The following is a 26,267-nucleotide window of genomic DNA, read 5'->3' on the forward strand; positions in this document are numbered from 1 at the left end:
CACTAATTTTAGAACTCTTGTTTTATTGTGATACTGAAAGTATCAGAATAAAGTTCTAAATACTGTTTTAAATGTCCACATGTATAGATGACAACCCACTTCCTCAATTAATTCAGTGACTGACACAAGTACATTAGAATGCTTTAAGAATATTAAACCGAAGAAAATGAATTCATTATATCAGCATTACTTCTTTTAATTTATAAATTAAATCAATATATTCTCCAAATAAAATACTCAATGGGACAATGGTTTATAATGGGAGTATGAATTACTAAAGCAGGTTGATATTTTACTTACCTGCCCATAAACAACTAAAATCAATTACATGTACAACTGTTTTGAAACAGTTCCCATATTTTCAGTAAAATGTTCAATGGAACATAATGTATTTATCAAAACTTCTGAGCTATCCAAGAAGTATTTATTCAAAATACAAAATTGAAATAGCTATTAGACATAGAACTAAAGACTCTCAATTTCAGCACAGTCAAACACTGAGCCTTGATTTTCCTCAGTACTGCAAGAAGCAGCTCTCATTTTAAATATTAATCAAATCCTATAGCTAAGAAAATTTAAACTTTAAATTCCCTAGGCTCTAATAATATACAAAAGTGAGGAACTTCACTGAAGAAAGTACTTCAAAGATTTATGAAAGGTTAAAGAGATAAAATTGAAAGAGACAAAGTAACAATTGTTAGGATCTATTCAAAGATTAAAAATGTGCTTTTAATTGTCACATGTACATTGAAACGTCGAGTGAAATGCACTGTTTGCGGCAAATCAAATCAGCAAGGATTATGCTGGTCAGTTCTCAAGGTCTGCCCTTCTTCAGCGCCAACGTAGCATACTCACAACTCACTTCAATTTATTCATTTTAATATGTACCTCTTTTTTAACAGAATGCTGTTAATTTCATTCATACCAGCTTTACTGAACAAAAAGAAACTTGGAAATTAACTTTTAAGTTTTTTTTTTGGAGTGTTCTTTCTTTTGGACATCTTTTTGTAACACATCTAAACTTATAATTTCAAATCAGAACACTATTACAGCCCACTAGAGACCTCCACTGAGCTGGCCAAATAAGTCAATACTGTATAGGCAGGAATGTGTCTCCAAAACTCGGCTAGATTAAGAATTGAACCTAGTCATTATAATTCAAATGGATCAAGCCACTGAACGTCAACAGCATGAAACAGAATTATAATCAGGAAATAGCAGCCACAATTTTGACTTACATAATCGTGAAAGGCTTTTGCTTCACTAGAATGCTCACACGTTTCTCTTCTTTCAGGTGCTGCACAGTAGAGGTCCCAAAATACACTGCAAAAGATAAAACTTCTATGAATAATGCACCTAGCTTTTTGAAATTATCCTCTCAATGTTCTGCAAAATATTTAACATCAATAACTAATTTAAGAAGTCACTACACACAAACCTATACATTAGTTTTCTGCTAAAAATTACTTTCATCTTTCTTTTGAGCATCTGAAATGTACCAAAGGTTGAATATATTCCAAAAAGGTTAGTTTTAATACAAGTCAAGAGCAGAACAATTTAATTTTACTAGTTTGTCGCCAAACCACACTGAAGAATATCACTGTAAAACAGCAGGGACTGTCAAACAATGCAATAGGGGTCCCTTTTTTGACAGCTTATGAAAGAACTGAAAAAAAAACTTTATTTTTAAATAACACAGACGTAACTCAAAACAACACATGTAACAAGACTACTTGAAGAGTCATGGTGCAAACTCTAACTTTGCATCATCTAATCATCAGAGGACAATGTTTTACTGGTCATAATAAACAGTCACAGGCCAGCCTGCTGAAAGAAATACATTAAAATCACAAGCACTCATAGCAACCTTAAGTGTCAACTGTAAGAAAGAAGATTTCATCAGCAGCACACAACATTGGCTAATATGTACAACTGGCCAGAATTTAGAGTAAATATTAGAATAAAATTTCTTGCGCAGTTCCTCCAACCTTGTCTACTGTACTCTGTGTTCCCAATGTGGTCTGCTTGACATTAGCAGACCACATGTCTGGTGTTTAATCTGCATAGTACCTGCATACACTGTCTCTAATGACCATCCCAAACTGCCAGCTGTATGCCTTCTCAAGCTCCCTTCCCATTCCCACCTGGACCTTCCCAAGCTGCTGAGTTCCTCCAGCAGATTGTTTTATGCTAACTGTGAGGCTGACTGCGTCCAAAGTTAGTTACTCATTAATTAGTCCACAACTTGGAGCAGAGTGAAGAAAAACGGATAAACAGAAAAAAATACAAGTTGTTGCTCAGAAAGACTACTCTTTCATATGCATACAATGTTCCAATATTTGGTTAATCGATATGGACTAAATTCACCAGCAAAAGTTAGGGACCTTCCATTTTAGCATGATGTAAGACAATTTCACCATCTCTAAAACTTTAACTCTTAAGGGATTACAAACTCACAATCCTCCAGCTTTTTAATTATTGCTGCACGTAGGTTTTACATTTTTTTATTTCTCCATTCTATCGTTTTCCTCTTTATCAAATCTTTTTTCACATTGTTCATTTAATTACCCAAGTTGACATTGTGTTTCTCAATCCCACAGTCCAAGAATTCCTAATCCTACATTTTTAGAACTTCCTGGTTCAGACTGTACTATTTAATAAATATTCTTAAATATGACATTTGATGAATGGAGAAAGCAAAATCACATACAGACACAGAACAGTACAGCACAGGAACAGGCCCTTCAGCCAAATGTTTGTGTCAAACATGAGGCTAATTTAAACCTGCCAGTTTGTACTCTTTTCCTTTTCCCCCACCTACTTATTCTGGCATCTTCCCCCTTCCTTTCCAGTCCTGATGAAGGATCTCAGCCCAAGATGACTGTCTATGCCCCTTCCTGGATGCTGCTTGGTCTGCTGAGTTCCTCCAGCATTTTGTGTGTGTTGCTCAAGAATTCCAGCAGCTGCAGAATCTCTTCTGTTTATGTCTAAATTAAACTAATCCCCTTTGCCTGCACATGACACAGATCCATCCATTCCCTGCATATTCACACAACTAATTAAAAGCTTCTTAAATGCCAATATCATATCTTCTACCTACACCCTTGGCAATGCAATCCAACCACCTACCATTCTGTGTAAAAATGACGCTTGTCCTGCACATCTCCTTTAAACATTTCCCCTTTCACCTTTAAGATAAGCCCTCTAGTGTTTGACATTTCTACCCTGAGTAATGCTGGTTAGCATCTGTGAGGTGTGGTAATAACAATGAAGCATTCTGCCCAAGTACTGCACAGTTATATCCCTGTCTTAATGACCAACAACGAAGTTGAACCATGCATGAATGAAAGAAACATGATGAAAGAAAACAGCATCCATGTTAAGGACCCCACCATTCAGGCCATGTTCTCTTCTCATTATTATCATTGGGCAGGAAGTAGGGAAGCCTCAAGTCCCATACTACCAGATTCAGGAACAGTTATTATCCCACAAGTATCAGGTTCCTGAACCAGTGTGGATAACTTCACTCACCGCAACTCTGAACTGATCCACAACCTACAGACTCACTTTCATGGACTGTACAACTCATGTCCTTGGTATTATTCTTTTTTTTTATTTACACAATTGGTTGTCAGTTTTTGTTTACATATAATTTTTAATGAATTCTATTGTATTTCTTTATTTTACTGTAAATGCCTGCAAGAAAATGCAATTCAAGGTAGTATATAGTGACATGTATGTACTTTGATAATAAATTTACTTTGACCTTGTAAGCCACAGAAGTCAGTTCCAGATATGTGCCAGTGGCCTTTGTATTTGCCAGGCTCCTCCACGCAGTAATACACCAGATGCAAGGAGGTGGCAGGAATAAAATGCAACCACCTTGCAATTTGCTGTATATATATATCTTATTTTTCAATGCAATTAAATAATTTAAGACTCAAAAGCATGCCACAGACAATTGAATATCTGCTTGCCTTCTTGCTCCGTCCCTAGGTGCCCTGTAGAGGGCACCACACAATTTAATCTCCCATTTGGAGCAACATTTTTCAGAAGTTCCTGGAGATGAAATGGACCAGGTCAGTCTAACAAACAATGACTGGCAGCTGTTCCAACACCTATGGTGAATTCTCAACCAGTATTTCTGAAATGACAACAAATTGCTTGGTCTCAGTATATTTAGTGCCCAGCGCTGAAGAGCAAAATTAATTTCAGGCAACACAAAAAAAGCTAGAAGAACTCAGCAGGTCGGGCAGCATCTGTGGTGGGAATTTCAGGTAGAGACCTTTTATCAGGACTGGAAAGAAAGAGGGGATTTAGGCAGTATAAACAGATGGGTGAAGCAAGAGCTGGTAAGTGAGAGGTCGATCCAGGTGAGGGGGCTGATAGGCTGGTGAGGGAAAGTGAGAGTGGGAATAACACAAGAAGCTGGGAGGTGATAGGTGAAAATGACAAAGGGCTGAAGAAAATGGAATCTGATAGGAGAGGACAGTGTCCCATGGAATAAAGAGAAGGAGGTGAGGAGGGGAACCAGATGTGTGGACAATGGGCAGATCGAGAGTGCAGGGGAGGGAAAAAGAAAGAGGGTGACAGGGCCGGTGAGATAACATAAAACAAATAGTATGGGGAGGGGAACAGAAGGGAGTGGTTACCATAATTTAGAGAAATCATTGTTGATACCATCAGGTATGAGACACCAGGGCGAAATATGAGGTAATGTTCCTCTACTCTGTGTCTAGCCTCAACCTGACAGCAGAGGAGGCCATAGGCAGACATACTGGTATGGGAAAACTAATTTCAAGAAGCTCCGATTAACAACATTACCCAGCTTATATGGGAAAAATTACCACAACCTGTGTCAAACAAATGCAACCCACTTCCTTCAAGCAGCTGAGAAGATATATGAACCAAGTAACCTAACGCTTTGATGGGAAGTGCCCTCTGCATGCCACATCTACTTACTCTCACTCACTCTCCAAACAGACCTGTTTATAGCTGGAGTCAGCAGTTCCTGAGCATTCTCCAAAGCCCTGTAGTTAGTGATGGACTGGATTCAGCCACTATGCTGCTCAGGAGTATAAAACTAATGCCTTTATAAAAAACACAAGAGATTTTACAGATGCTGGAGCTCCAGAGCAATACACACAAAATGTTGGAGGAATTCAGCAGGTCAGGCAGCATTGAGGGAAAGGAATAAAAACCTTACTGGCTGAGGTCTTTTATCAGGTCTGGACTTCATATAGAGAAGTTCAGAAGAAACGAAAGACATTTTATTAGAAAAATTAATTAAACAGATACACTATTAATAAAGACAATTTTGTGTAAAAACTCCAATGGTGTTCAAAGCAGCATTAACTGCGCAATTGACCAGCTCACACTTAGAAAAACACAGAAAACCTACAGCACAATACAAGCATTTCTGCTCACAAAGGTGTGCCAAACATGTCTCTACCTTAGAAATTATGAGGGTTACCCATAGCCCTCTATTTTTCTAAGCTCCATGTACCTATCCAAAAGTCTCTTAAAAGACCCTATCACATCTGCCTCCACCACCATTGCCGGCAGCCCATTCCAAGCACTCACCACTCTCTGCATAAAAAACTTACCCCTGACATCTCTTCTGTACCTACTCCCCAGCACCTTAAACCTGTGTCCTCTTGTGGCAGCCATTTCAGCCCTGGGAAAAAGCCTCTGACTATCCACACGATCAATGCCTCTTATTATCTTATATATCTCTATCAGGTCACCTCTTATCCTCCATCACTCCAAGAAAAAAAGGCCGAATTCACTCAACCTGTCTTCATATCGTCTTTTCCTCATTGTTTGCACTGACTGTCAATCACAGGCATCAGTGATGCACATCAGGACACTATATTACCTGTGCAGTCCTCTTCTCTGGAAATGCATGAACATTTAAGATCCTGGTAATTAGCAGCAGAGAGGGCATTCAGCCCCTCCAACCTGCCCTACTGCTTAAACAGCTGAGGCAAAACAGGCTGTGGCTGCTGGGACCTGTAGCAACACACAATCCGCTGGAGAACTCAGCAGGTCAAGCAGCAGCAGTGGATGCAAAGAAATTGTTGATGTTTTGGATTAAAACCCAGCATCAGAATAACAGACAACAACTGATTTGAATGCAACTTGAACTTTGCATTCCCACATACCTGCAGAAATCATTCACTCTTTTTTAATCAAATATCTATTTCTGCTTTAAATATTCAAAAGACTGTTTTCCCCCACTCTATGAGGAAAACAGTTCGAAAGGCTCAAGGTTTTTCCCAGAGAAAACTATGTGACTCTATTATCTTTTTATAACTTTTTTTCTGATTGGTACCAGTGATCTATTGATTAACATCAACAGCTTTAGCAACTGAAGGGCACCTAGCTGAAGTTACTTCCTAGGACTTGGCTTTATGAGCTGGAACCTACTTTAAATCTCTTTGAATTCAGAGAGAAGGCCCATCTCTTTGAAGCATTGTCAAGGTGGCATCCAGCAGTGCATACACTGGACACCACTGTATATATCCAGGTGCTTCCAATGTTTGTGAATTGTGGATGATCCAAAAGAAAAATTCCAAACTTTGAATACAGGCAGAAAGTACAGTAGAATCAATTCTCCAGACTGCACATAAACATTGTGCTATGTAATAGAATTTCTTGTCTAAGACCTTCAAACACCAACACTACTTCTTCTCAAGTGCTTTCCTGCCTTCCTTTCGGAGGAGGCACTAAGGGTATTACTTATTGGCAATGGTAAGTGAGACTAGATCTGGGGAACAGAGCATCACAATTCAGGGGAAATAGATTTACGATGGAGATGAAGAGAAACTGCTTTTCCCCGAAAGCAGTGAATTTGTGGAGTTCTCTAGTAGGGAAGCTGCAGAGGCTAACTCATTAAATATAATTAAGACAAAGTTAACAAGATTTTTGCACAGCAGGGGAATTAAGAGTTATGGGGAAAGGGAGGTAGGTGGATCTGAGTTCATGGCTAAATCAGCCAGGATCTCATTGAATAGTGGAGCAGTATCAATGGGCTAGATGGCTGACTCTTGCTCCGATTTCTTATGTTCTATCTATTAGCCAATAAGTCATGAAGCGTAATCATCACTTCTATATTTCCATACAACAAAAAAGATGCCAGGAGATGCTAGTCTCTGTTAGCCCTCAATGAAATCCCATTTTCCCACTAATTTTCCCTTCAATCAATGCTCCCCACAATTTTCAAATTCTACCACACTGTTATACAACAGGGGCAATTTACAGTTTAGGTTAAAGTAAATTAAGACACGTTTTGGATAAAAGAGGAAACCCTTGCGGCAAAACAGACAGAGTCCAGAGTCCACACATGGACAGCATCAAAGGACTGAAACCAGGCACACACCCCCACCCCATCTCACCTTTAGAAGTTTTCATGTTTTATGGTTTTACAACATTGAATCACAGTGGATTTAATTTGGCTTTTAGACCCTGATCAACAGAAAAGACTCTATCGCGTCAAATTGAAAGCAAATTCTCCTAAATTTATTACAATTATTAAACATAAAATATTTGATTGCATAAACACTCACCCCCTTCGAGTCAGTACTTAGTAGATGCACTTTCTGCAGCAATTACAGCCTTGAGTCTGTGTGGATAGTTTCTATCAGCTTTGCACATCCGGACACTGCAATTTTTCACCATTCTTCTTTACCAATACTGCTCAAGCCCTATCAGATAGCACGGGGAAAATGAGTGAACAGCCTTTTTCAAGTCCAGCCATAAGTTCTCAATTGGATTTAGGTCTGGACTCTGACCTGGCCAGTCCATGACATTAACTTTAAGCCATTCCTGTGTAGTTTTGGCTTTATGCTTGGGGTCATTGTCTTGCTGGAAAACAAATTTTCTCCCAAGTCCCAGTTCTCTTGCAGACTGCATCAGGTTTTCCTCCAGGATTTCCCTGTATTTTGCTGCATTCATTTTACCCTCCATACAAGCCTTCCTGAGCATGCGGCAGTGAAGCATCCCCATAGCATGCTGCAGCCACTATCATGCTTCACTGTAGGGATAGTGTGTTTTTGATGATGTGTGGTGTTTGGCTTAAGCCAAACATAGCACTTAGTTTGATGGCCAAAAAGCTCAATTTTGGTTTCATCAGACCATAGAACCTCCTTCCAGATGACTTCAAAGACTCCCAACATGCCTCCTGGCAAACTGTAGTCAAGATTTCATGTGAGTTCTTCTTCAACAGTGGCTTTCTCTTTGCCACTCTCCCATAAAGCTGCAACTGGTGAAGCACCCGGGCAACAGCTGTTGTATGCGCAGTCTTGCCCATCTCAGCCACTGAAGCTTGTAACTCCTCCAGAGCTGTCATAGGTCTCTTGGTGGCCTCCCTCACTAGTCCCCTTCTTGCACGGTCATTGAAGACAACCTGCTCTAGGCTGATTTACAGTTGTGCCATACTCTTTCCATTTCTTGATGACTGACTTAACTGTACTCCAAGGGATATTCAGTGACTTGGAAATTTTCTTGTATCCATCTCCTGACTTTTGCTTTTCAATAACCTTTACAAGGAATTTTTTGGAGTTTTTTTTTGTCTTCATCATGCAGTTTTTGCCAGGATACTGACTCACCAGCAGTTGGACCTTCCAGATACAGGTGTATTTTTACTACAATCAATTGACTACATACATATCTCCAAAAACAGATCTCCATTTAACTGAGTATGTAACTTCTAAAAACAACTGGCTGCACCAGTGATAATTTGGTGTGTTATATTAAAAGGAATGAATACTTATGCAAGTAATTATTTTGTTTTATATTCTAAATTAAGTTAGGTCACTTTGTGGATATCTGTTTTCACTTTGACACAAAAGAGTCTTTTCTGCTGATCAGTGTCGAAAAAAACAAATTAAATCCACCGTGCAACACACATCAAAGTTGCTGGTGAACGCAGCAGGCCAGGCAGCATCTGTAGGAAGAGGTGCAGTCGACGTTTCAGGCCGAGACCCTTCGTCAGGACTAACTGAAGGAAGAGTTAGTAAGAAGGAGGCCCTCCTGTCTTCTCCTATCATTTTGGATCTCACCCTCCCCCCTCCAACCTTCAAATCCCTTACTCACTCTTCCTTCAGTTAGTCCTGACAAAGGGTCTCGGCCTGAAACGTCGACTGCACCTCTTCCTACAGACGCTGCCTGGCCCGCTGCGTTCACCAGCAACTTTGATGTGTGTTGCTTGAATTTCCAGCATCTGCAGAATTCCAGTTGTTTGCGTTTAAATCCACCGTGATTCAGCGTTGTAAAACAATAAAACATGCAAACTTCCAAGAGGGAGGTGAACACTTTTTATAGACACTGTTTTGTGAATGGCCTGGCAAAGGTGTCAAATTGAGGCAGTCAAATCCTTTGTTTCCGTGTCAGAGTAATCTAGCTAGTCCCATTTTCCCAACCCTTAATTCATATCCACAGGTCCTGCTGTGGCTTCTACGTTTAGGTATTTGTCATTTATTGCTTTTAACATTCAGAAAGAACTGAGCAAAAGTTTATACGCAGATGGAGAAAAGCTTGAATTTCCAGCATCTGCAGAATTCCTCGTGTTTGCGTCTGTAAAGCAAAGATGCTTTCAAAAATTAAAAAAAATGAAAAGTTTATAAACACCAAAACTTACAAATTGCAGTAAACAGTAAAAGACAAAATCCAATTAACATTTGGTGTAGAATACCTTTTGCCCTTAAAACTTCATGAATTCTGTTAGGTACGCTGCCATGCAGTTTGATAAGAAAATCGGCTGATGGGTTGTTCCAAACATCTTGGAGAATTTGCCACAGTTCTTCTGCAGACTTTGGTTCTCTTGCTTGCTTCTGCCGTTCCAGGTAATCCCCGACAGCCTTGATGATGTTAAGACCAGCGCTCTGTGGAGGCCACCCCATCTGTTGCAGAACTTTCTTTTTGCTGAAGGTAGTTTGTATGGCCATGGCCATGTGTTTGGGGTCATTGTCCTGCTGCAGAATGAAGTTGGGACCAATCAGCTGCCTCCCTGATGGTATGATAATCTGCATGTACTTCTCAGTAACACACATAAAATGTTGGAGGAACTCAGCAAGCCAGGCAGCATCTATGGGAAAGAGTAAATAGTCGACGTTTCAGGCCAACACCCTCCCTCAGGCCCGAAAGAGCAACTGTTTCCTCGTTCCCATAGATGCTGCCTGGCCTGCTGAGTTCCTTCAGCATTTAGTGTGTGTTGCTTTGGATTTCCAACATCAGCAGATTTTCTTGTGTTTGTGTACTTCTCAGCATTGAGAATTCCATTAATTCTAACCAGATCACCAACTCTATTTGCAGAAATACAGCCCTAACCATGCAGGGAACCTCCACCTTGCTTCACCTTTGGCTGCAGACACTCATCCATGTAGCACTCTCCAGTTCTTTTACAGACAAACTGCCTCCTGTTTGAGCCAAAAGTTTCACATTTTGACACATCAGTTCAGAGTACTTGTTACCATTGTTCAGCACTCCAGCTTTTGTGCGTAGGCAAGTCTTTTGGCTTTGTTTCCACTTTGGCTTTTTAGCAACAACTCTTCCATGAAGACCACTTCTGACAAATTTTTCTGGACTGTAATGGGGTATGCTTGGGTTCCAGTGGCTTCTGTTAGATAGAAGTGCTGAATTTCTTCCAGTTTAGAAGGGACGTCAGTTTGATGTTATCTCTTGTCAGTTTCTGTGTGCAGCAGACCATTACAGACCACTACATTTCTGATCCTCAACCTTACCCGTTTCTTTACGGTTCAGAAGAGCTCAGACAGCACAACTTGAAATGCCTATTTCGCGCAAAATTTCTGTGTGGGAGGGACCTTGCTGATGTAGGATGACCACCATGTGTCTTGTTGCTATGCTCTCTTTTGTCATGGTGTCAGAATTGATGGTTAAACTGGCACTATCTGTGACACCCTCAGCTTTTAGTTTGGTCTAACTTCGCCCAGTTTGATTCCTTCTACACCCATTTCTGTTTCAGTTTATCAGTTTAGTTCATTTAACTCATTATGTCATTGATCATTAGCACCTGTTTGTCATTTTTCTTTAATCATGCACTGGGCTATACATCTATAAAGTAATCAAGCTTTTAATTGAAAACTGGACTGTTGCTTAATATAACAGGAATTCTGCAGATGCTGGAAATTCAAGCAACATACATCAAAGTTGCTGGTGAACGCAGCAGGCCAGGCAGCATCTATAGGAAGAGGCGCAGTCGACGTTTCAGGCCGAGACCCTTCGTCAGGACTAACGAAGGGTCCTGACGAAGGGTCTCGGCCTGAAACGTCGACTGCGCCTCTTCCTATAGATGCTGCCTGGCCTGCTGCGTTCACCAGCAACTTTGATGTATGTTGTCTGTTGCTTAATATGTTATTTTTTATAAAACATTTTCTTACATTTAATTTTTTTGGAAAATGAACATTTGGAAATCTGAATTTTGCTGTTTTCTACTGACACACCAATGCAGAAGACAAAAAAAAAACATCTACAAACACAATTTATATAAAAAATCTAAGGGTGCTAGGACTTTTACACAGTACTGCAGCATGTAGATATGAAAAAAAATTAGATTTTAAAATTCACTGCTGTTTTACAAATGTATTAATCATTTTGTATTAATAAGGATAAAGATTAGCTATGTCACATACACTTCAAAACATCAAACCATGCTGCACCAACAGCCAACATGGTCTGAGGATTTGCTGTCCAGCCCAGAAGCGTTGCCATGCTTCTGGAATCAACATAGCATGCCCACAATTTACCAACCCTAACCTGCACATTTCTGGAATGGGGAAGGAAACAGGAGCACCTGGAGGAAACCCACATGGTCACACCGAGCACACAAAATCTTTGAAGACAGTAGTGGAAATTGAACCCTGATCTTACATCTGGCATGACGCTACCATGCCACCTAGCTAAATTAGCAGAAAATAATTCCAGCTGAATGTGTTAAAAGTTCATTTACAAAACCTCTGCTTAACATCAACTATTTGTTAATCTGGGGGAACCTCTGCTATGTCATTGCTGGCTAATGAGAGGAGGTCATGTCCTTCTCCTCTTCAAAAAAAACTTTACCTGTAATTGTCACTGGTCACGGCAGTCTGATTCTTTTGTATGGCTGATTGATGTCTAAGAAGGTCCCTTATTCACTTCAGATTGAGTTAAAACAAACTGTGAGTGACTCGTTCCATGTAGGAAACAGTTTCTCATTGTGAGTAATATATTGTTTTATCAGGTATTTGGTTGTGCGAAATAGGCAGGGTAAAATGCTCTGTCATTTGGTATTATCAGTTTTATATTTTAAATACATGCAAGTACACATTAATTATGTTGATAAATAAAACAAACTTTATATTAATATACAAGAGTGTTGAAAAACTTAAAAGGAGACCTTAAAAGTACACATTTCAGATTCAGAATATTGTTTATTATCTTCAAAATATGTTAAGAAATTTGTCATTTTGCAGCAGCAGTACAGTGCAACACATAAAACACGATGAGTTAAAATAAGAAATATATATAAATAACAAAATAGTGCAAAAAGAGTGCAAAACAGAAGAATAAAACTCTTCCCCACAGGCTTGCATTATGCAAATTAAAAATTGTTGCCCAGCAGTCCAAAGACTACAAGAGAAACGAGTTGGAAAGAATTTCCTTAGCAACTACCTGTGGTTTCAAAAGGTTTATGGGACCTTAATTTAATTGAAAAGGGCAGCTCACCACTGATAGACATCTGTTGTACTCTTTTATACTAAACTTTTTTCAAATATGAATACATTATTATTATAGTTTTATTAATCTTATTTTGAAAAGTAATCTGATGTGAATTTAATATTTTGTTGATTCAAAGAGGAAGCTTTGGTGGTACTTGCCCAGTTAATTCACTCAACTGATAACTGAAAATAGAATATTTAATCTTATGGGTCAGCCATTTTTTTTCTAAAGTAGGAATATCGGGAAAAAAGTGGTTCATGCTTTAGAACTGCAGGTGACAAATTTCACTTATAAAAGAAAAAAAGTGTGCTTAGAGGTCTCCTTTATGGGTTCGTCAATTATATTTCTCTGTATAACAGTGAAACTACAGATTACCCACCTCGATTTCTATTATTCAATCTGCTGGTTTAGTTTCATTGTTTAGTGATTTGTCTTCCACATGCATTCCTTTTATTGCTAATTCCATTCCAAAGCAGAAATACTTTTTATTAACTATTTTTTAAAAAATGAAAATAGTTTGAAAGAATTATTTTTCAGATGTCAGATGTCCATTAATCTGTTTAAGAAGTGTTGATTTTATTCCAGTGTTTCATTTTGGGCTTATTTGTCTGGTGTTGTTTCCTGGTTCTGTGTACATAGTTCAAGTTATAGATGAATACATAAAACATGCACAAAGTTCTCAGCAGTTTGAAAACTTGGATTATGCATATGTCAGTTTGCTCTCTGCTGTAAACAGGTAGCATTTCTGTGACTGTAACACTTTATTCTGCATTCTGTTATTGTTCTTGGCACTCCCTCAGTGCACTGTTGTAATATACTGACCTGCACGAACGGGATGCAAGACAAGTTTTGAACAGTACCCCGTTACATGGGACAATAATAAACCAGTTCACCTACCTAGCTTTAGACTTGTTCTATCTTTAAATTCATAGAGAATTAGGTCTTCAGCTCCATCATTTTATGGGTTTTCTAGGCCAAATGAGGGAGTCCTGAATTTGATGGCAGATTCTTGTTGGCAAATTTGTTATTACACTTCAGCAGTAGGAACAAACATATAGTACATAAGCTATATACAGTATTTACTGTATATTTATTGCCTTTTTTAAATTGTGTTGTTTTTCCTAGTGTGTTTTTATATGCTGCATCAGATCCAGAGTAACAACTATTTCATTCTCCGTTACACTTGTGTACTGGAAGTGACATTAAACAATCTTGAATCTTGCTGATTATGCACCAGTGTAGCACAGTAATTTTAATGGATATTCTACAGATGTGAGAAAGAAAGGCAAGAATAAAGTACAGGTGTCCCCCACTTTTCGAACATTCGCTTTACGAAACTTCACTGTTACGAAAGACCTACATTAGTTACCTGTTTTCGCTAACAGAAGGTGTTTTCACTGTTACAAAAAAAGGCAGCGCGCAAAAAAAGCAGCACGCACCCCGAGCAACCACTCTCCCCCGGATTCGGAACGGCATTCTAGCCGGCATTGTTTAAACACGTGCCTGTGAGCAGCCGTTAGCAAGATGAGTTCTACGGTATCGGAAAAGCCTAAAAGAGTTCATAAGGGTGTTGCACTTAGCGTAAAACTAGACATAATTAAGCGTTTCGATCATGGTGAGCAAAGAAAGGGCAAAGTGAGTTTTGCTTGTGGAAGTTGACGAAGATGATATTGAAGAGGTTTTGGCATCCCATGAACAAGAACTGACAGATGAAGAGCTGATGCAATAGGAAGAGGAAAGGATAACAATTGAAACCGAATGTAGTTGTGAACGGACCGAAAGTGAATTCGTCCAGGAACTGAACATGAAGCAACTGAGTGAGATTTTCACTGCAATGATAAAGTACAACTTTAATTTTGAAAGGGTACATCGGCTTAGGGCATATTTGCAAGATGGTTCACAAAGAACTGTATGATAGAAAAATGCATGAGGCTCAGCAGTCAAGCATACTGTCATTTTTCAAGCCTTCTGCATCAGCCACAGCAGACGACGAACCTCGACCTTCGACATCAACGCAGGCAGACATAGAAGAAAATGACACCCCAGTGTCCCACCACCCCAGTGGTCCCAACCTCCGGGCCGCGGACAGATACTGATTCGCGGAGAATGTAGCGGTAGCCAGAATGCACCCAGCACATCTTTAAGAAAAAAGCCAAAATAAACAAGCTAATTAATTATGTGCCAGGCGGCACCTAATTAATTAGCTTGTTTATTTCCGCTTTTTTCTCAAAGATGTGCTGGGTGCGTCCCGGCCACCGCGGTACCCCTGCATGCTTCGCAGATCGGTATTGGTTTGCTGCCCGGAGGGTGGGGACCACTGCACCACACCAACTTCCGACAACTCAGCGTGCTCGGCGCTGTCTTCCCAATTCCAGTAAGTGATACTACACTGTACATGCATTATTTCTACTTTATATCGGCTGTGTATTTTTATGCGTTATTTGGTATGATTTGGCAGCTTCATAGCTTAAAGGTTACTGGAGAGAGTGTTTCTGCCGAGAGCGCTTGCGTGAGATTTTTGCTACGGTGGACAGTGCGGCAATGATTGTAGAAAAGTATTTCTACTTTATATAGGCTGTGTATTTATCATATCATTCCTGCTTTTACTATACGTTACTGTTATTTTAGGTTTTATGTGTTATTTGGCATGATTTGGTAGGTTATTTTTGGGTCTGCGAACGCTCACAAATTTTTCCTATATAAATAAAGGGTAATTGCTTCTTCACTTTACGACATTCCGGCTTACGAACCGTTTCATAGGAACGCTCTACCTTCGGATGGCGGGGGAAACCTGTAAGCTGATTTTTTTTTTAAATTGGCTGAGTTGATAATAAATATTACATTCAAGTGTTTATCGGTGTTTAATTATTTTAGTATTGAAAGGGTTCTAAATAGGAGGAAAATTCAATAGCATCAAAAGACTTGACAGCTGGCAATGCCAAGAGCACAGATTTGTCTTATCAGCATTTTCATGCGAAGGGTTTGTCCTGGCACGATACAAATAAACCAATTACAGTACTCAATGCTGCACAGCCATACAAGGCCTTGCTGGTCATGTCCAGGAGGCTTCTGTGCTGCAAGTACTCTTTTACAGATACATAAGTCAGAGATAATTGCCTCCTGTAGTGGTGAGTGCAAGCTACTTTCAGCAAAATCTAAGTCTTAAACTTTAATGGAAGCTTTCTTTCTTTGTATATTTGATATCATATAAACTAACATTAATCTTACGATTTGCTCTGTCTCTCTTGATTATGTATTAGTCCACTTACAGGAAGGAAGAAAGAATACACACACAAATGTGCTGTTAGAGAACCCAGCTGAGATCAAGGCAAGTGACACTACTGTATGTGCAATTAGCTATTGGGAACCAAAAAAGATAAACACCATATCACAGGACAGGAGACATGAGATTACTCTGGGGAGAGTCTTGTGTGGCTAAGCCTGCAAGAGAATGTACTATAGTCAGAAATTTTTAAACAGGAAGACATTTCAGGACAATTTAATTAAACAAAAATGTCAAGGTAACAAAAGACATAGAAATGGATAACAAGAGAGATGTAGTGTGTTTATATTTTAATAAAGTAGTTGGTAAATCACGGTGAAGTAGTTAAGCCTGCGTGCTAAAATATCTTAGCAGGGTTACTGAAAACCAAAGCCTCAAGTTGGTAAATCAGTAAATTGATTAATTACTGTCACATATACCAAGGTACAATGAAAATCTTGTGGACACTAAGCTCTATTCTACAATTCAAGCCCTCATCCCCTCTAGTAGGAGTCTTTAATCTGTAAGTGATTTGTGTTCCCAAGCTGCAGCACCCTGTGCTGAGCCCCCAAATTCCCACCTTGCCTGGTTTTATCTGCAACCATTTACCTGATGTCTTGAAACTACTGTAAGCAGGCTCTATAAAATCTTATGACATTGGAACAGAATTGGGCCATTTGGCCCATCAAGTCTGCTTTGCCATTCGATCATGTCTGATTTATTAGTTCTCTCAACCCCATTCTCCTGCCTTTCCCTCATGACCCTTCCCTCCCTTACAAATCAAGTACATATTAAACTCCGCTTTCTATATATCCATGACTTGGCCTCCACAGCCATCTATGGCAATGAATTCCACCCTCTGGCAGGAAAGTTGCATCCATCATCAAGGACCCCCCCCCCCACCCCCCGACCATCCCAACCATGCTTTCTTCGTGCTGCTGCCATCAAGAGCCTTAGGTCCCACACCAACAGGTTCAGGAATAGTTATTACCCTCAATCATCAGGCTCCTGAACCAGAGTGAAAAACTTCACTCCCCCCAACACTGAACTGATTCCACAGCCTATGGACTCACTTTCCAGGACTCTACAACTCATGTTCTCAGTATTTGTTATTTATTATTATTTTCATTTTTTGTATTTGCACAATTTGTTGTCTTTCGCACATCGGTTTTTGTCTGTTATGTGCAGTTTTTAATTGATTCGATTTCTTTGCACTTACTGTGAATGCCTGCAAGAAAATGAATCTCAAGGTCGGAAATGGTGACATACTGTATATGTACATTGATAATAAATTTGGTCTGAGATTCCCCCAAAATTGGAAACATCCTCTCCATATCCACTCTATATTGGCCTTTCAATATTTGATAAGCTTTGTCTAAACTCCAGTGAGTACAGACCCGGGGCCATTAAATGCTCCTCATACATTCATCATCATCATCATCATCAGGTGCCATGCCCGGTTTGAGCTTTGACTGCCATAGCCCACACACTCCTGTTTCGGGTCAAGTGGATCAATTCATTGGTATTCATTTCCAGTTCTCTGGCTGCTGTCTCCATCATCATTTGTCTTTGTCTTCCTCTTGCTTTCTTCCCTTTAATCTTTCCCATAATTACTGTGCATTCTAACTCCTCTTTCCTAATCACATGTCCAATGAAGTTACGTTGCCTTTTCATGATCTCATACATTATTTCTCTTTCTGTGTTTGTTCTGTTCATGACATCCTCGTTAGATATTCCTTTTGGCCATGATATTCTTTGCATCCTCCTCAAAAACCACATCTCTGCTGCTTCAATTCGTTTCCTCATGTTACTAGATATTGTCCAACATTCTGAGCCATATAACATAACTGGATAAACGTAACATTTCAGTACTCTGAGGCAGGTTGTCATGCCTAGTTTAGTACTGGTCAGTATACTCTTCATTCTCGTAAAGGTGTCTTTTGCCATCCCTATTCTTCTTTTGATGTCCATGTCGCACCTGCCATCTGATCTCACCCAGCTTCCGAAGTAGAAAAAGTTCTGTACCTGTTTTATGTCTTCCCTGTTTATTCTCACCCAGCAGATAGGATTCTCCTTCTTTTTGGATATCACCATACATTCTGTCTTTTTGCAATTGATAGATAGACCCATTTTTGCACTTTCTTCAACAACTATATCAACTAAGTTTCGTAGTTCTTCCTCTGTACTTGCAATTAACATTGTCACCCACATATCTGAAATTATTGGTGTTTTCACTGCCAACTTTTATTCCCAAGATGTCTCTTATTTTTTGTAATATTGTTTCACCGTACACATTAAATACATCAGGGGAGAAAACACACCCTTGTCTAACGCCTCTCTTGATTTTCGTAAACTGACTCACTTCTCCATCTATTCTTACAGCGGCAGTTCATTCCCAGTACAGATTTCTGATTAGGTGGAGGTCTTTTGAATCTTGATCTAAAGTTTCCTGTAATATTTCAAATAACTTATTGTGCTTCACTTTATCAAAACATTAACGCTTTTATTTCCAGAATCATTCTCGTGAATCTCCTCCAATGCCAACACATCCTATCTTAGATAAGGGACCCAAAGCAGCTCACAATACTTTTCAAACGTTCGCTTTACAAAACCTCACTGTTAACGAAAGACCTACATTAGTTACCTGTTTTCGCTAACAGAAGGTGTTTTCACTGTTACAAAAAAAGCCAGCGAGTGAAAAAAGCAGCGCGCGCCCCGAGCAGCCGCTCCGCCCCCAGAACTGCATTCTCGCCGGCATTGCTTAAACACGTGCCTGTGAGCAGCCGTTAGCAAGATGAGTTCTAAGGTATCGAAAAAGCCTAAAAGAACTCGTAAAGATGTTACACTTAGCGTAAAACTAAACATAATTAAGCGTTTCGATCGTGGTGAACGAAGTAAGGACAAAGTGAGTTTGGCTTGTGGAAGTTGACGAAGATGATGGTGAAGAGGTTTTGGCATCCCATGAACAAGAACTGATAGATGAAGAGTTGATGCAATTGGAAGAGGAAAGGATAACAATCGAAACCAAATGCAGTAGCGAATGGACCAAAAGTGAAGTCATCCAGGAACTGAACGTGAAGCAACTGCGTGAGATTTTCGCTGCAATGGTAAAGTACGAACTTAATTTTGAAAGGGTACGTCGGTTTAGGGCATATTTGCAAGATGGTTTGAGTGCTTGCAAAGAACTGTAGGATAGAAAAATGCACGAGGCTAAGCACTCAAGCAAGCCTTCCGCATCAGCCACAGCAGACGACGAACCTCAACCTTCGACATCGAGGCAGGCAGTCATAGAAGATGACCTGCCTGCCCTGATGGAAACAGACGACGTTGAAATGACACCCCAGTGTCCCACCACCCCAACCCCCAGGCCATGGACCAATACACTGCCGCGGAGAATGCAGTGGTAGCCGGGACGCACCCAGCACATCTTTTTTAAAAAAAAAGCCGAAATACACAAGCAAATTAATTAGGTGCCAGGCAGCACCTAATTAATTAGCTTGTTTATTTTGGCTTTTTTCTTAAAGATGCGTTGGGTGCGCCCCGGCCACCGCTGTACCCCTGCATGCTTCATGGATCAGTATCAGTTAGCGGCCTGGAGGGTTGGGACCACTGCACCACCCCAACCTCCAACGACTCAGCCTAACACACCATCATCAGTGTGCTCGGCGCTGTCTTCCCAATTCCGGTAAGTGATACTACACTGTACATACATTATTTCTACTTTATATCGGCTGTGTATTTTTATGCGTTATTTGGTATGATTTGGCAGCTTCACAGCTTAAAGGTTACTGGAGAGAGTGTTTCTGCCGAGAGCACTTGCGTGAGGTTTTCACTACGGAGAACAGTGCGGCAATGATTGTAGAGAGGTATTTCTACTTTATATAGGCTATGTATTTATCATATCGTTCCTGCTTTTACTATATGTTACCATTATTTTAGGTTTTATGTGTTATTTGGCATCATTTGGTAGATTATTTTTGGGTCTACGAACGCTCACAAATTTTTCCCATATAAATAAATGGTAATTGCTTCTTCGCTTTTCGACATTCCGGCTTACGAACCGTTTCATAGGAACGCTCTACCTTTGGATGGCGGGGGGAAACCTGTACTCCAAATGTGGTCTGATCTAATGCCTTATAGAGACCCAGCTATTATGCACTCACGCCATTATGGACACTTCCTCTGAACTGTTGCCATCAAGATTTGCAAACTGCCTCACTGTTCTGAAATGGCCAAGTCAGTTTCCATATGAGACCTGTCACTTGGTTAACATATAACAGGCTGCTTTTCATTAGCTGCAGATTGAGAACATCTTTTAACTCAGTGACATATTCTTGCCCAGTTCTCTGAATAGCTTGTTACATTGTTTTACAAGTAACTTTCAATCTTATGAAGGGCTTCACAGATCCTTCCATGTTCTGTCAGTTATTTCACTGACATCCCTGCTTATGCAATGCTATGTGCCTGTCATGCTGCTGCAAGTACATTTTTCAGTGCACCTGTGCACACATGTACTTCAAAGATTCAAAGAACATTTATTATCAAAGAATGTTTAAATTATGCACCTTGAAAGGTGTTTGCTTACAGTCAGCCACAAAGCAAGAAACTCGAAGAACCAATTAAAAAAAGATCAAAACCACTGCGCAGAGAAAAGAAAGAAAAAAAAACACAATCTTGCAACCAATAGAAGCAAGAGACAGTACAGTACTCCAAACCAAACTGAGTCCTTAGCTCCACTCCCCAAAGTAACCGGAGTAGGTCCAAGCCTCAGTCTCAGTAGCACAGCAGCCGGAACAGTTCACCAACTGAGAGACAAATGAACATCGCGGGAGAGCAAGTAAAATCAAATTCGCTTCCGGTTCCAACACTCGGGCTTTCCAGTCTATCTGAACCAGTGTTTAAACTGTCCAAGCACTGGATAGTACCTTGCTCTAGGACCTGGACCCTGGCGTAGTGATACACTTGGGATGCCCAGCTTGAAGCCATTCTCGATCTCATCAAATAGGCTCAGTACCTGGAGCAATTCAACCTTGCATCCAGGTTAGGTGGACAGGCTTCGAAACTCTTCTGCATCGACTCCTCTCCAGATTGCTCACTCTAACCCCAACTTCGAAAACAATACCAAACCACCTGCAACCCCATCTTAAACACATTGTGCTTCTGATTTGCAATGCATCTGCACAGTCCATCCTTCGAATCAGCTTCGCCTCCACTTGCTTCTTCATTGCTTGTTGTGGTAATTTACCACAATTTTCTTCAGAAAAGGTATTTATGTTTTTAGTTGAATTTCTTGCCTTTCTAACTACCAATAAGCTGTCACACACCTTCGGTAGCGCCATCTTAAACTTGTGCAGATGACAATAAACTCAACTTTGATGCAATGTCTGCTTCACATGGGCTCTCAGCGAGAAAGATGGTCTATTCCTTACTGGCAGATACCTTAAAGTCAGCATTATGCATCCATTACACTCCCTCAAACTACTGCCCTACCGTCTCCCAGAAACGTCTCACATCTTAGAAGACGTGCCTCAAGAAGGTGGTATCCATCATGAAAGAATCTCACCATCCATGACATGCCTTCTTTTCGTTACTACCATCAAGGAGGTAGTACAGGAGCATGAAGACCCATACTCAAACGTTTTAGGAACAGCTCTTCTTCTCCTCCATCAAATTTCTTAACGCTCCACAAAACCTTGAAAACTAACTCACTATTTTGCTCTTACTTTGTACTCCTTATCACTTATTATATTTCTTATTGTAGCTTAAAGGTAATTTTTTATGTATTGCACTGTACTGTTGCCACAAAACAATATATGTCACGACATAGGTCAGTGATAATAAACCTGATTTGTTTGTTCTTCTTTGTTCTCCCTTCAGTCCTGGTTTCAAAGTTGGACTGCCACTGGCACATTGTTACCCCAATCTCAATCACCACACCTGCTCACTTGGAGAGAGCTATCTCTACTCTGAGTTACAGCACTCCTTGCAACACCAGGTAGTTCAAAGTTCAAAGTATATTTATTATCAAAGATTGTCAAAAGTCGCTTCCACTGTGATTGGTTAGTTTAGAAACTACAACTGCTTTCCCCACAGATTAGTTGCCTGGTGTCCAGTTTCAAATATCCAGGGTACATTGAGAGCTCTCTTCCTTTGCTTAAGGCAAGAGGTGCACAAGACCACTGGGAAGGTATGTTCTGCACATGCTTTTGACTAAGTATATTTGTTGGATGTATGTTTGTTGAATATTCAGCTTTGTAATGTCTGCAACTTGCAGAACATGAATGATTGGTCGAATTTTTACTGTTTGTAAATAAAAGATTAATATACTTATTCACAGTCAGTGTTTTCTGTCTCACTTGTCTCAATCCACAAACCTGATTCAACTTTACAGGAAAGATAGCAGTGATGGTAGCCGAGTGGCTGGAGTTTCTGGGAGTAATTCGGAAGGTGCAGGATAGATACATCTCAAACAAGTATTCTAAAAGCAAAATGACGCAACCATGACTGTTAAGAGAAGTCAAAGCCAACATAAAATCAAAAGAAAGGGCATATATAATAGAGCAAAAATTCATGGGAAGTTGGAGGACTTCTAAAAACTAATAGAAGGCACCTAAAGAGCCATAAGGAGGGAAGAGATGAAATATGAAGATAAGGTAGCCAATAACATCAAAGATACCAAAAGCTTTTTCAGATATATAAAGGGTAAAAGAGAGGCGAGAGTTTATATTGGACTGCTGGAAAATAATGCTGGAGAGGTAGTGATGAGGAGACAAGGAAATGGTTGACAACCAAATAAGTATTTTGCTTCAGTCTTCACTGGAAGATATTAGCAGTATTGTGGAATTTCGAGAGTGTTGGGGCAGAAGTGAGTGCAGTTGCTATTATAGGGAGAAGGTGCTTGGGAAACTGAAAGGTCTGAAAAGTAATTTTTTTTTTCCAAGTATAAAAAAAAGAGAGATGAGAGTGGATATGGGATTGCTAGAAAATGAATCCAGAGAAATAATAACGAGAGACAAGGAGATGGCAGATGAACGAAATGAGTATTTTGTATCAATTTTCACTGTGAAAGACACTAGCAGTGTGCCAAACGTTGAAGAATATGAAGGAAGAGAAGTGAAAGCAGTTACTATTACAAGGAAGAAGGTGCTGAAAAAGCTGAAAGACCAAAGGATACACAAGTCACCAGGACCAGATGAACTGCACCCTAGGTTCTGAAAGACGTTGCGGTCGAGATTGTGGAGGCATTAGTAATAATCTTTCAAAAATCATTGGACTCTGGCATGGTCCAGAGTACTGGAAAATTGTACATGTCACTCCACACTTTAAGAAGGAAGGAAGGCAACAGAAAGGAAATTATAGACCAGTTAGCCTGACCTCAGTCATTTGGAAGATGTTGCAGTCAATTGGTAAGGGTGAGGATATGGAGTACTTGGTGACACAGGATGATAGGACAAAGTCAGCAGAGTTTCCTTAAGGCAGGGGTCCCCAACCTTTTTTGCAATGCGGACCGGTTTAATATTGACAATATTCTTGCGGACCGGCCGACCGGGGGGGGGGGGGGTAGGGCTGCCAACGGACAAGAGTAGCAGTCAAATACGTTGTGTTTACCCTGAGAAAAACTACCATGACCATGAAGCCTTGTGCAGGCACCAGTGCACATGCATGTACGTGCCGATTTTTTTCTACAAATCGGTTTTGGTGATTCTGTTCGGGGGGGGGTGTTAATCACGACCAGAATATCAGTGATAAGTGGCTAATACACTCAATTTCATTTCTGGAAGGGTTTATCTAACTAATTTAATATTAAACACACAGCGCATATTTTCTTCGCATGAATATAGTGATAAGTCAATTATCAGGGGAGGACAGGGGAGCTTGAAGTAAGTGTTGAACGAACTTCCAGTAGAAGTGGTAGAGGCAGGTTCGATATTATCATTTAAAGAAAAATTGGGTAAGTATATGGACAGGAAAGGAATGGAGGGTTATGGGCTGAGTGCAGGTCGGTGGGACCAGGTGAGAGTAGCATTCGGCACGGACCAGAAGGGCAGAGATCACCTGTTTCCATGCTGTAATTGTTATATGGTTATATAAGTCAATAGCATCATAACATTTTAAGTAACGTTTGGATATTAAACACACAGCACATATTTTCCCCGTATGAACATATAAAATCATTGCAATGCACCAATACCGCTGTATCAGTGGGAGCCCTGGGCTGAATACTTGTTTTCCTGCAACGAGACGGTCCTATCGAGGGGTGATGGGAGACAGCGATACTCGAAGGGGGGTCCTTATGTCCAGTCTATTCTGCAAATTAGTTTTCATTACATTCATTGCAGAGATATGTTGGAAATAGAAGCAACGTTTTCAGTGCTTTCGTGGCTATCTCAGAATATTTAGCCTTGACTTTGATCCAGAATGCCGGCAGAGATGTTATGGCAAACATACTTTTCAGCCCGTCGTCATTTGCAAGCTTGAGGAGTTGATCTTCTTCCTGCGCTGACATGGATGACGCGCGGGTCATGACCTCGCGTGCGTTCAAGCTCAATAGTGCACGTGACAGGGAATGAGGAAATGTGCAGCTGACTCATATCGTTTCATATCACCAAATCATATCGTTCCCTCACGGCCCGGTAGGACATGCTTTGCATGAAAGAAGTTGCTGAAAAGATTGTGGGAGTATCAATAGATTCTGGCATAGTTCTGGAGGACTGGAAAATTGCAAATGTCATTCCTCTCTTGAATAAGAGAGGGAGGCAGAAGAAATGAAATTATATCCCAGTTAGCCTGACCTCAGTAGTTGGGAAGATGTTGGGAGTCAATTGTTAAGGATGTGGTTTTGGAGGTACATGACAAAATAGGCCAAAGTCTGCATGGTTATCTCAATGGCAAATCTTGCCTAACAAATCTATTGCAAATTCATTGAGGAAATAACAAGTAGGATAGAAAAAGGAGAATCAGTAGAGTTTCTGTACTTAGATTTTCAGAAGACCTTTAACAAGATGCCTTACATAAGGCTGCTTAGCAAGGTCAGAGCCCATGACTATTACAGGAAAGACTTTAGCATGAATAAAGCATTAGCTGATTGTCAGGAGGCAGAGCATGAGGATAAAGGGAGCCTTTTCTGATTGGTTGCTGGTGACTAGTGGTGTTCCACAGCGCTTGGTGTTGGGACTGTCTTGTCCATCAAAACTGCTCTCAACCGCATCTCTTCCAGTTCACACACGTCTGCTCTTACTCCATCCTCCTGCCACCGACCAGGGATAGGGTTCCTCTTGTCCTCACCAGCCTCTGCATCCAGGACATAATTCTCCAAAACTTCCACCACTTCCAACAGGATCTCAACACCAAGCACGTCTTTCCCTCCCTGCCACTTTCTGCCTTCTGCAGGGATTGTTCCCCACTCAACTCCCTTGTCCATTCATCCATCCCCACTGATCTCCCTCCTAGCACTTATCCTTGCACGTGGAACAAGCAGTACACCTACCCATACACTACCTAGCTCACTATAATCCAGGGACCTAAATAGTCCTTCCATTTGAGGCAATACCTCACCTGTGAGACTGTTAGGGGTCATTTACTGTGTCCGGTGCTCCCAGTGTGGCCTCCTGTACATCAGTGAGACCAGACGTAGATTGGGAGACTGCTTCACTAAGCATCTACGCTCCACCTGCCAAATCATGTGGGATCTCACAGTGGCCATCCATTTTAATTTCACTTCCCATTCCCATTATGATATGTCCATCCATGGCCTCCTCCACTGTTGTGATGAGGCCACACTTAGGTTGGAGGAATAACACCTTATATTCCGTTTGGTTAGCCTCCAATCTGATGGCATGAACATCAATTTCTCAAACTTCTGGTAATGCCCCCCAACCCCCGCCCCCTTCTCTATTTCCATTCCCTTTTCCCTGTCTCACTTTATCACCTCACCCACCCATCGCCTCCCTCTGGTGCTCCTCCCCCTTTTTCTTTCTTCCATGGCTTTCTGTCTCTTTCACCAATCAACTTCCCAGCTCTTTGCTTCATTCCTTCCAGCCCAGGTTTCAACTATCTCTCCTCCCCTCCACTTCTCTCTCCCCTCCACCCACCTTTTAAATCTACTACTCAGCTTTTTTTCTCCAGTACTGCCAAAGGGTTTCAGCCTGAAATATCAACTGTATTTTTTTCATGGATGCTGCCTGGGCTGCTAAGTTCCTCCAGCATTTTGTCTGTGTTGCATTTTCTTTTACCAGATCTTATTTGTGAAGGCTAGTTGGCACTTCCCAATTCCACAATAGTCTGTTCA

At 40.5% G+C, this 26,267-nt stretch overlaps 1 protein-coding gene across 2 annotated transcripts in view; it reads right to left on the reverse strand.

Moving 5' to 3' along the window:
- ssbp2b (single stranded DNA binding protein 2b) overlaps positions 1 to 26,267 on the reverse strand; it is a 371,929-nt gene that overhangs the window by 214,491 nt on the left and 131,171 nt on the right. The window contains exon 7 of one of the 2 annotated variants that reach the window (XM_063068536.1): positions 1,239 to 1,323. In XM_063068536.1, the coding sequence (XP_062924606.1) occupies positions 1,239 to 1,323 (85 nt within the window). Of the gene's footprint in view, positions 1 to 1,238; positions 1,324 to 26,267 lie in introns of those variants that run through there. The other variant, XM_063068537.1, reaches the window with a different exon arrangement.

The sequence above is a fragment of the Mobula hypostoma genome, chromosome 16 (genome assembly GCF_963921235.1).
Source record: "Mobula hypostoma chromosome 16, sMobHyp1.1, whole genome shotgun sequence".
NCBI lineage: Eukaryota > Metazoa > Chordata > Chondrichthyes > Myliobatiformes > Myliobatidae > Mobula > Mobula hypostoma.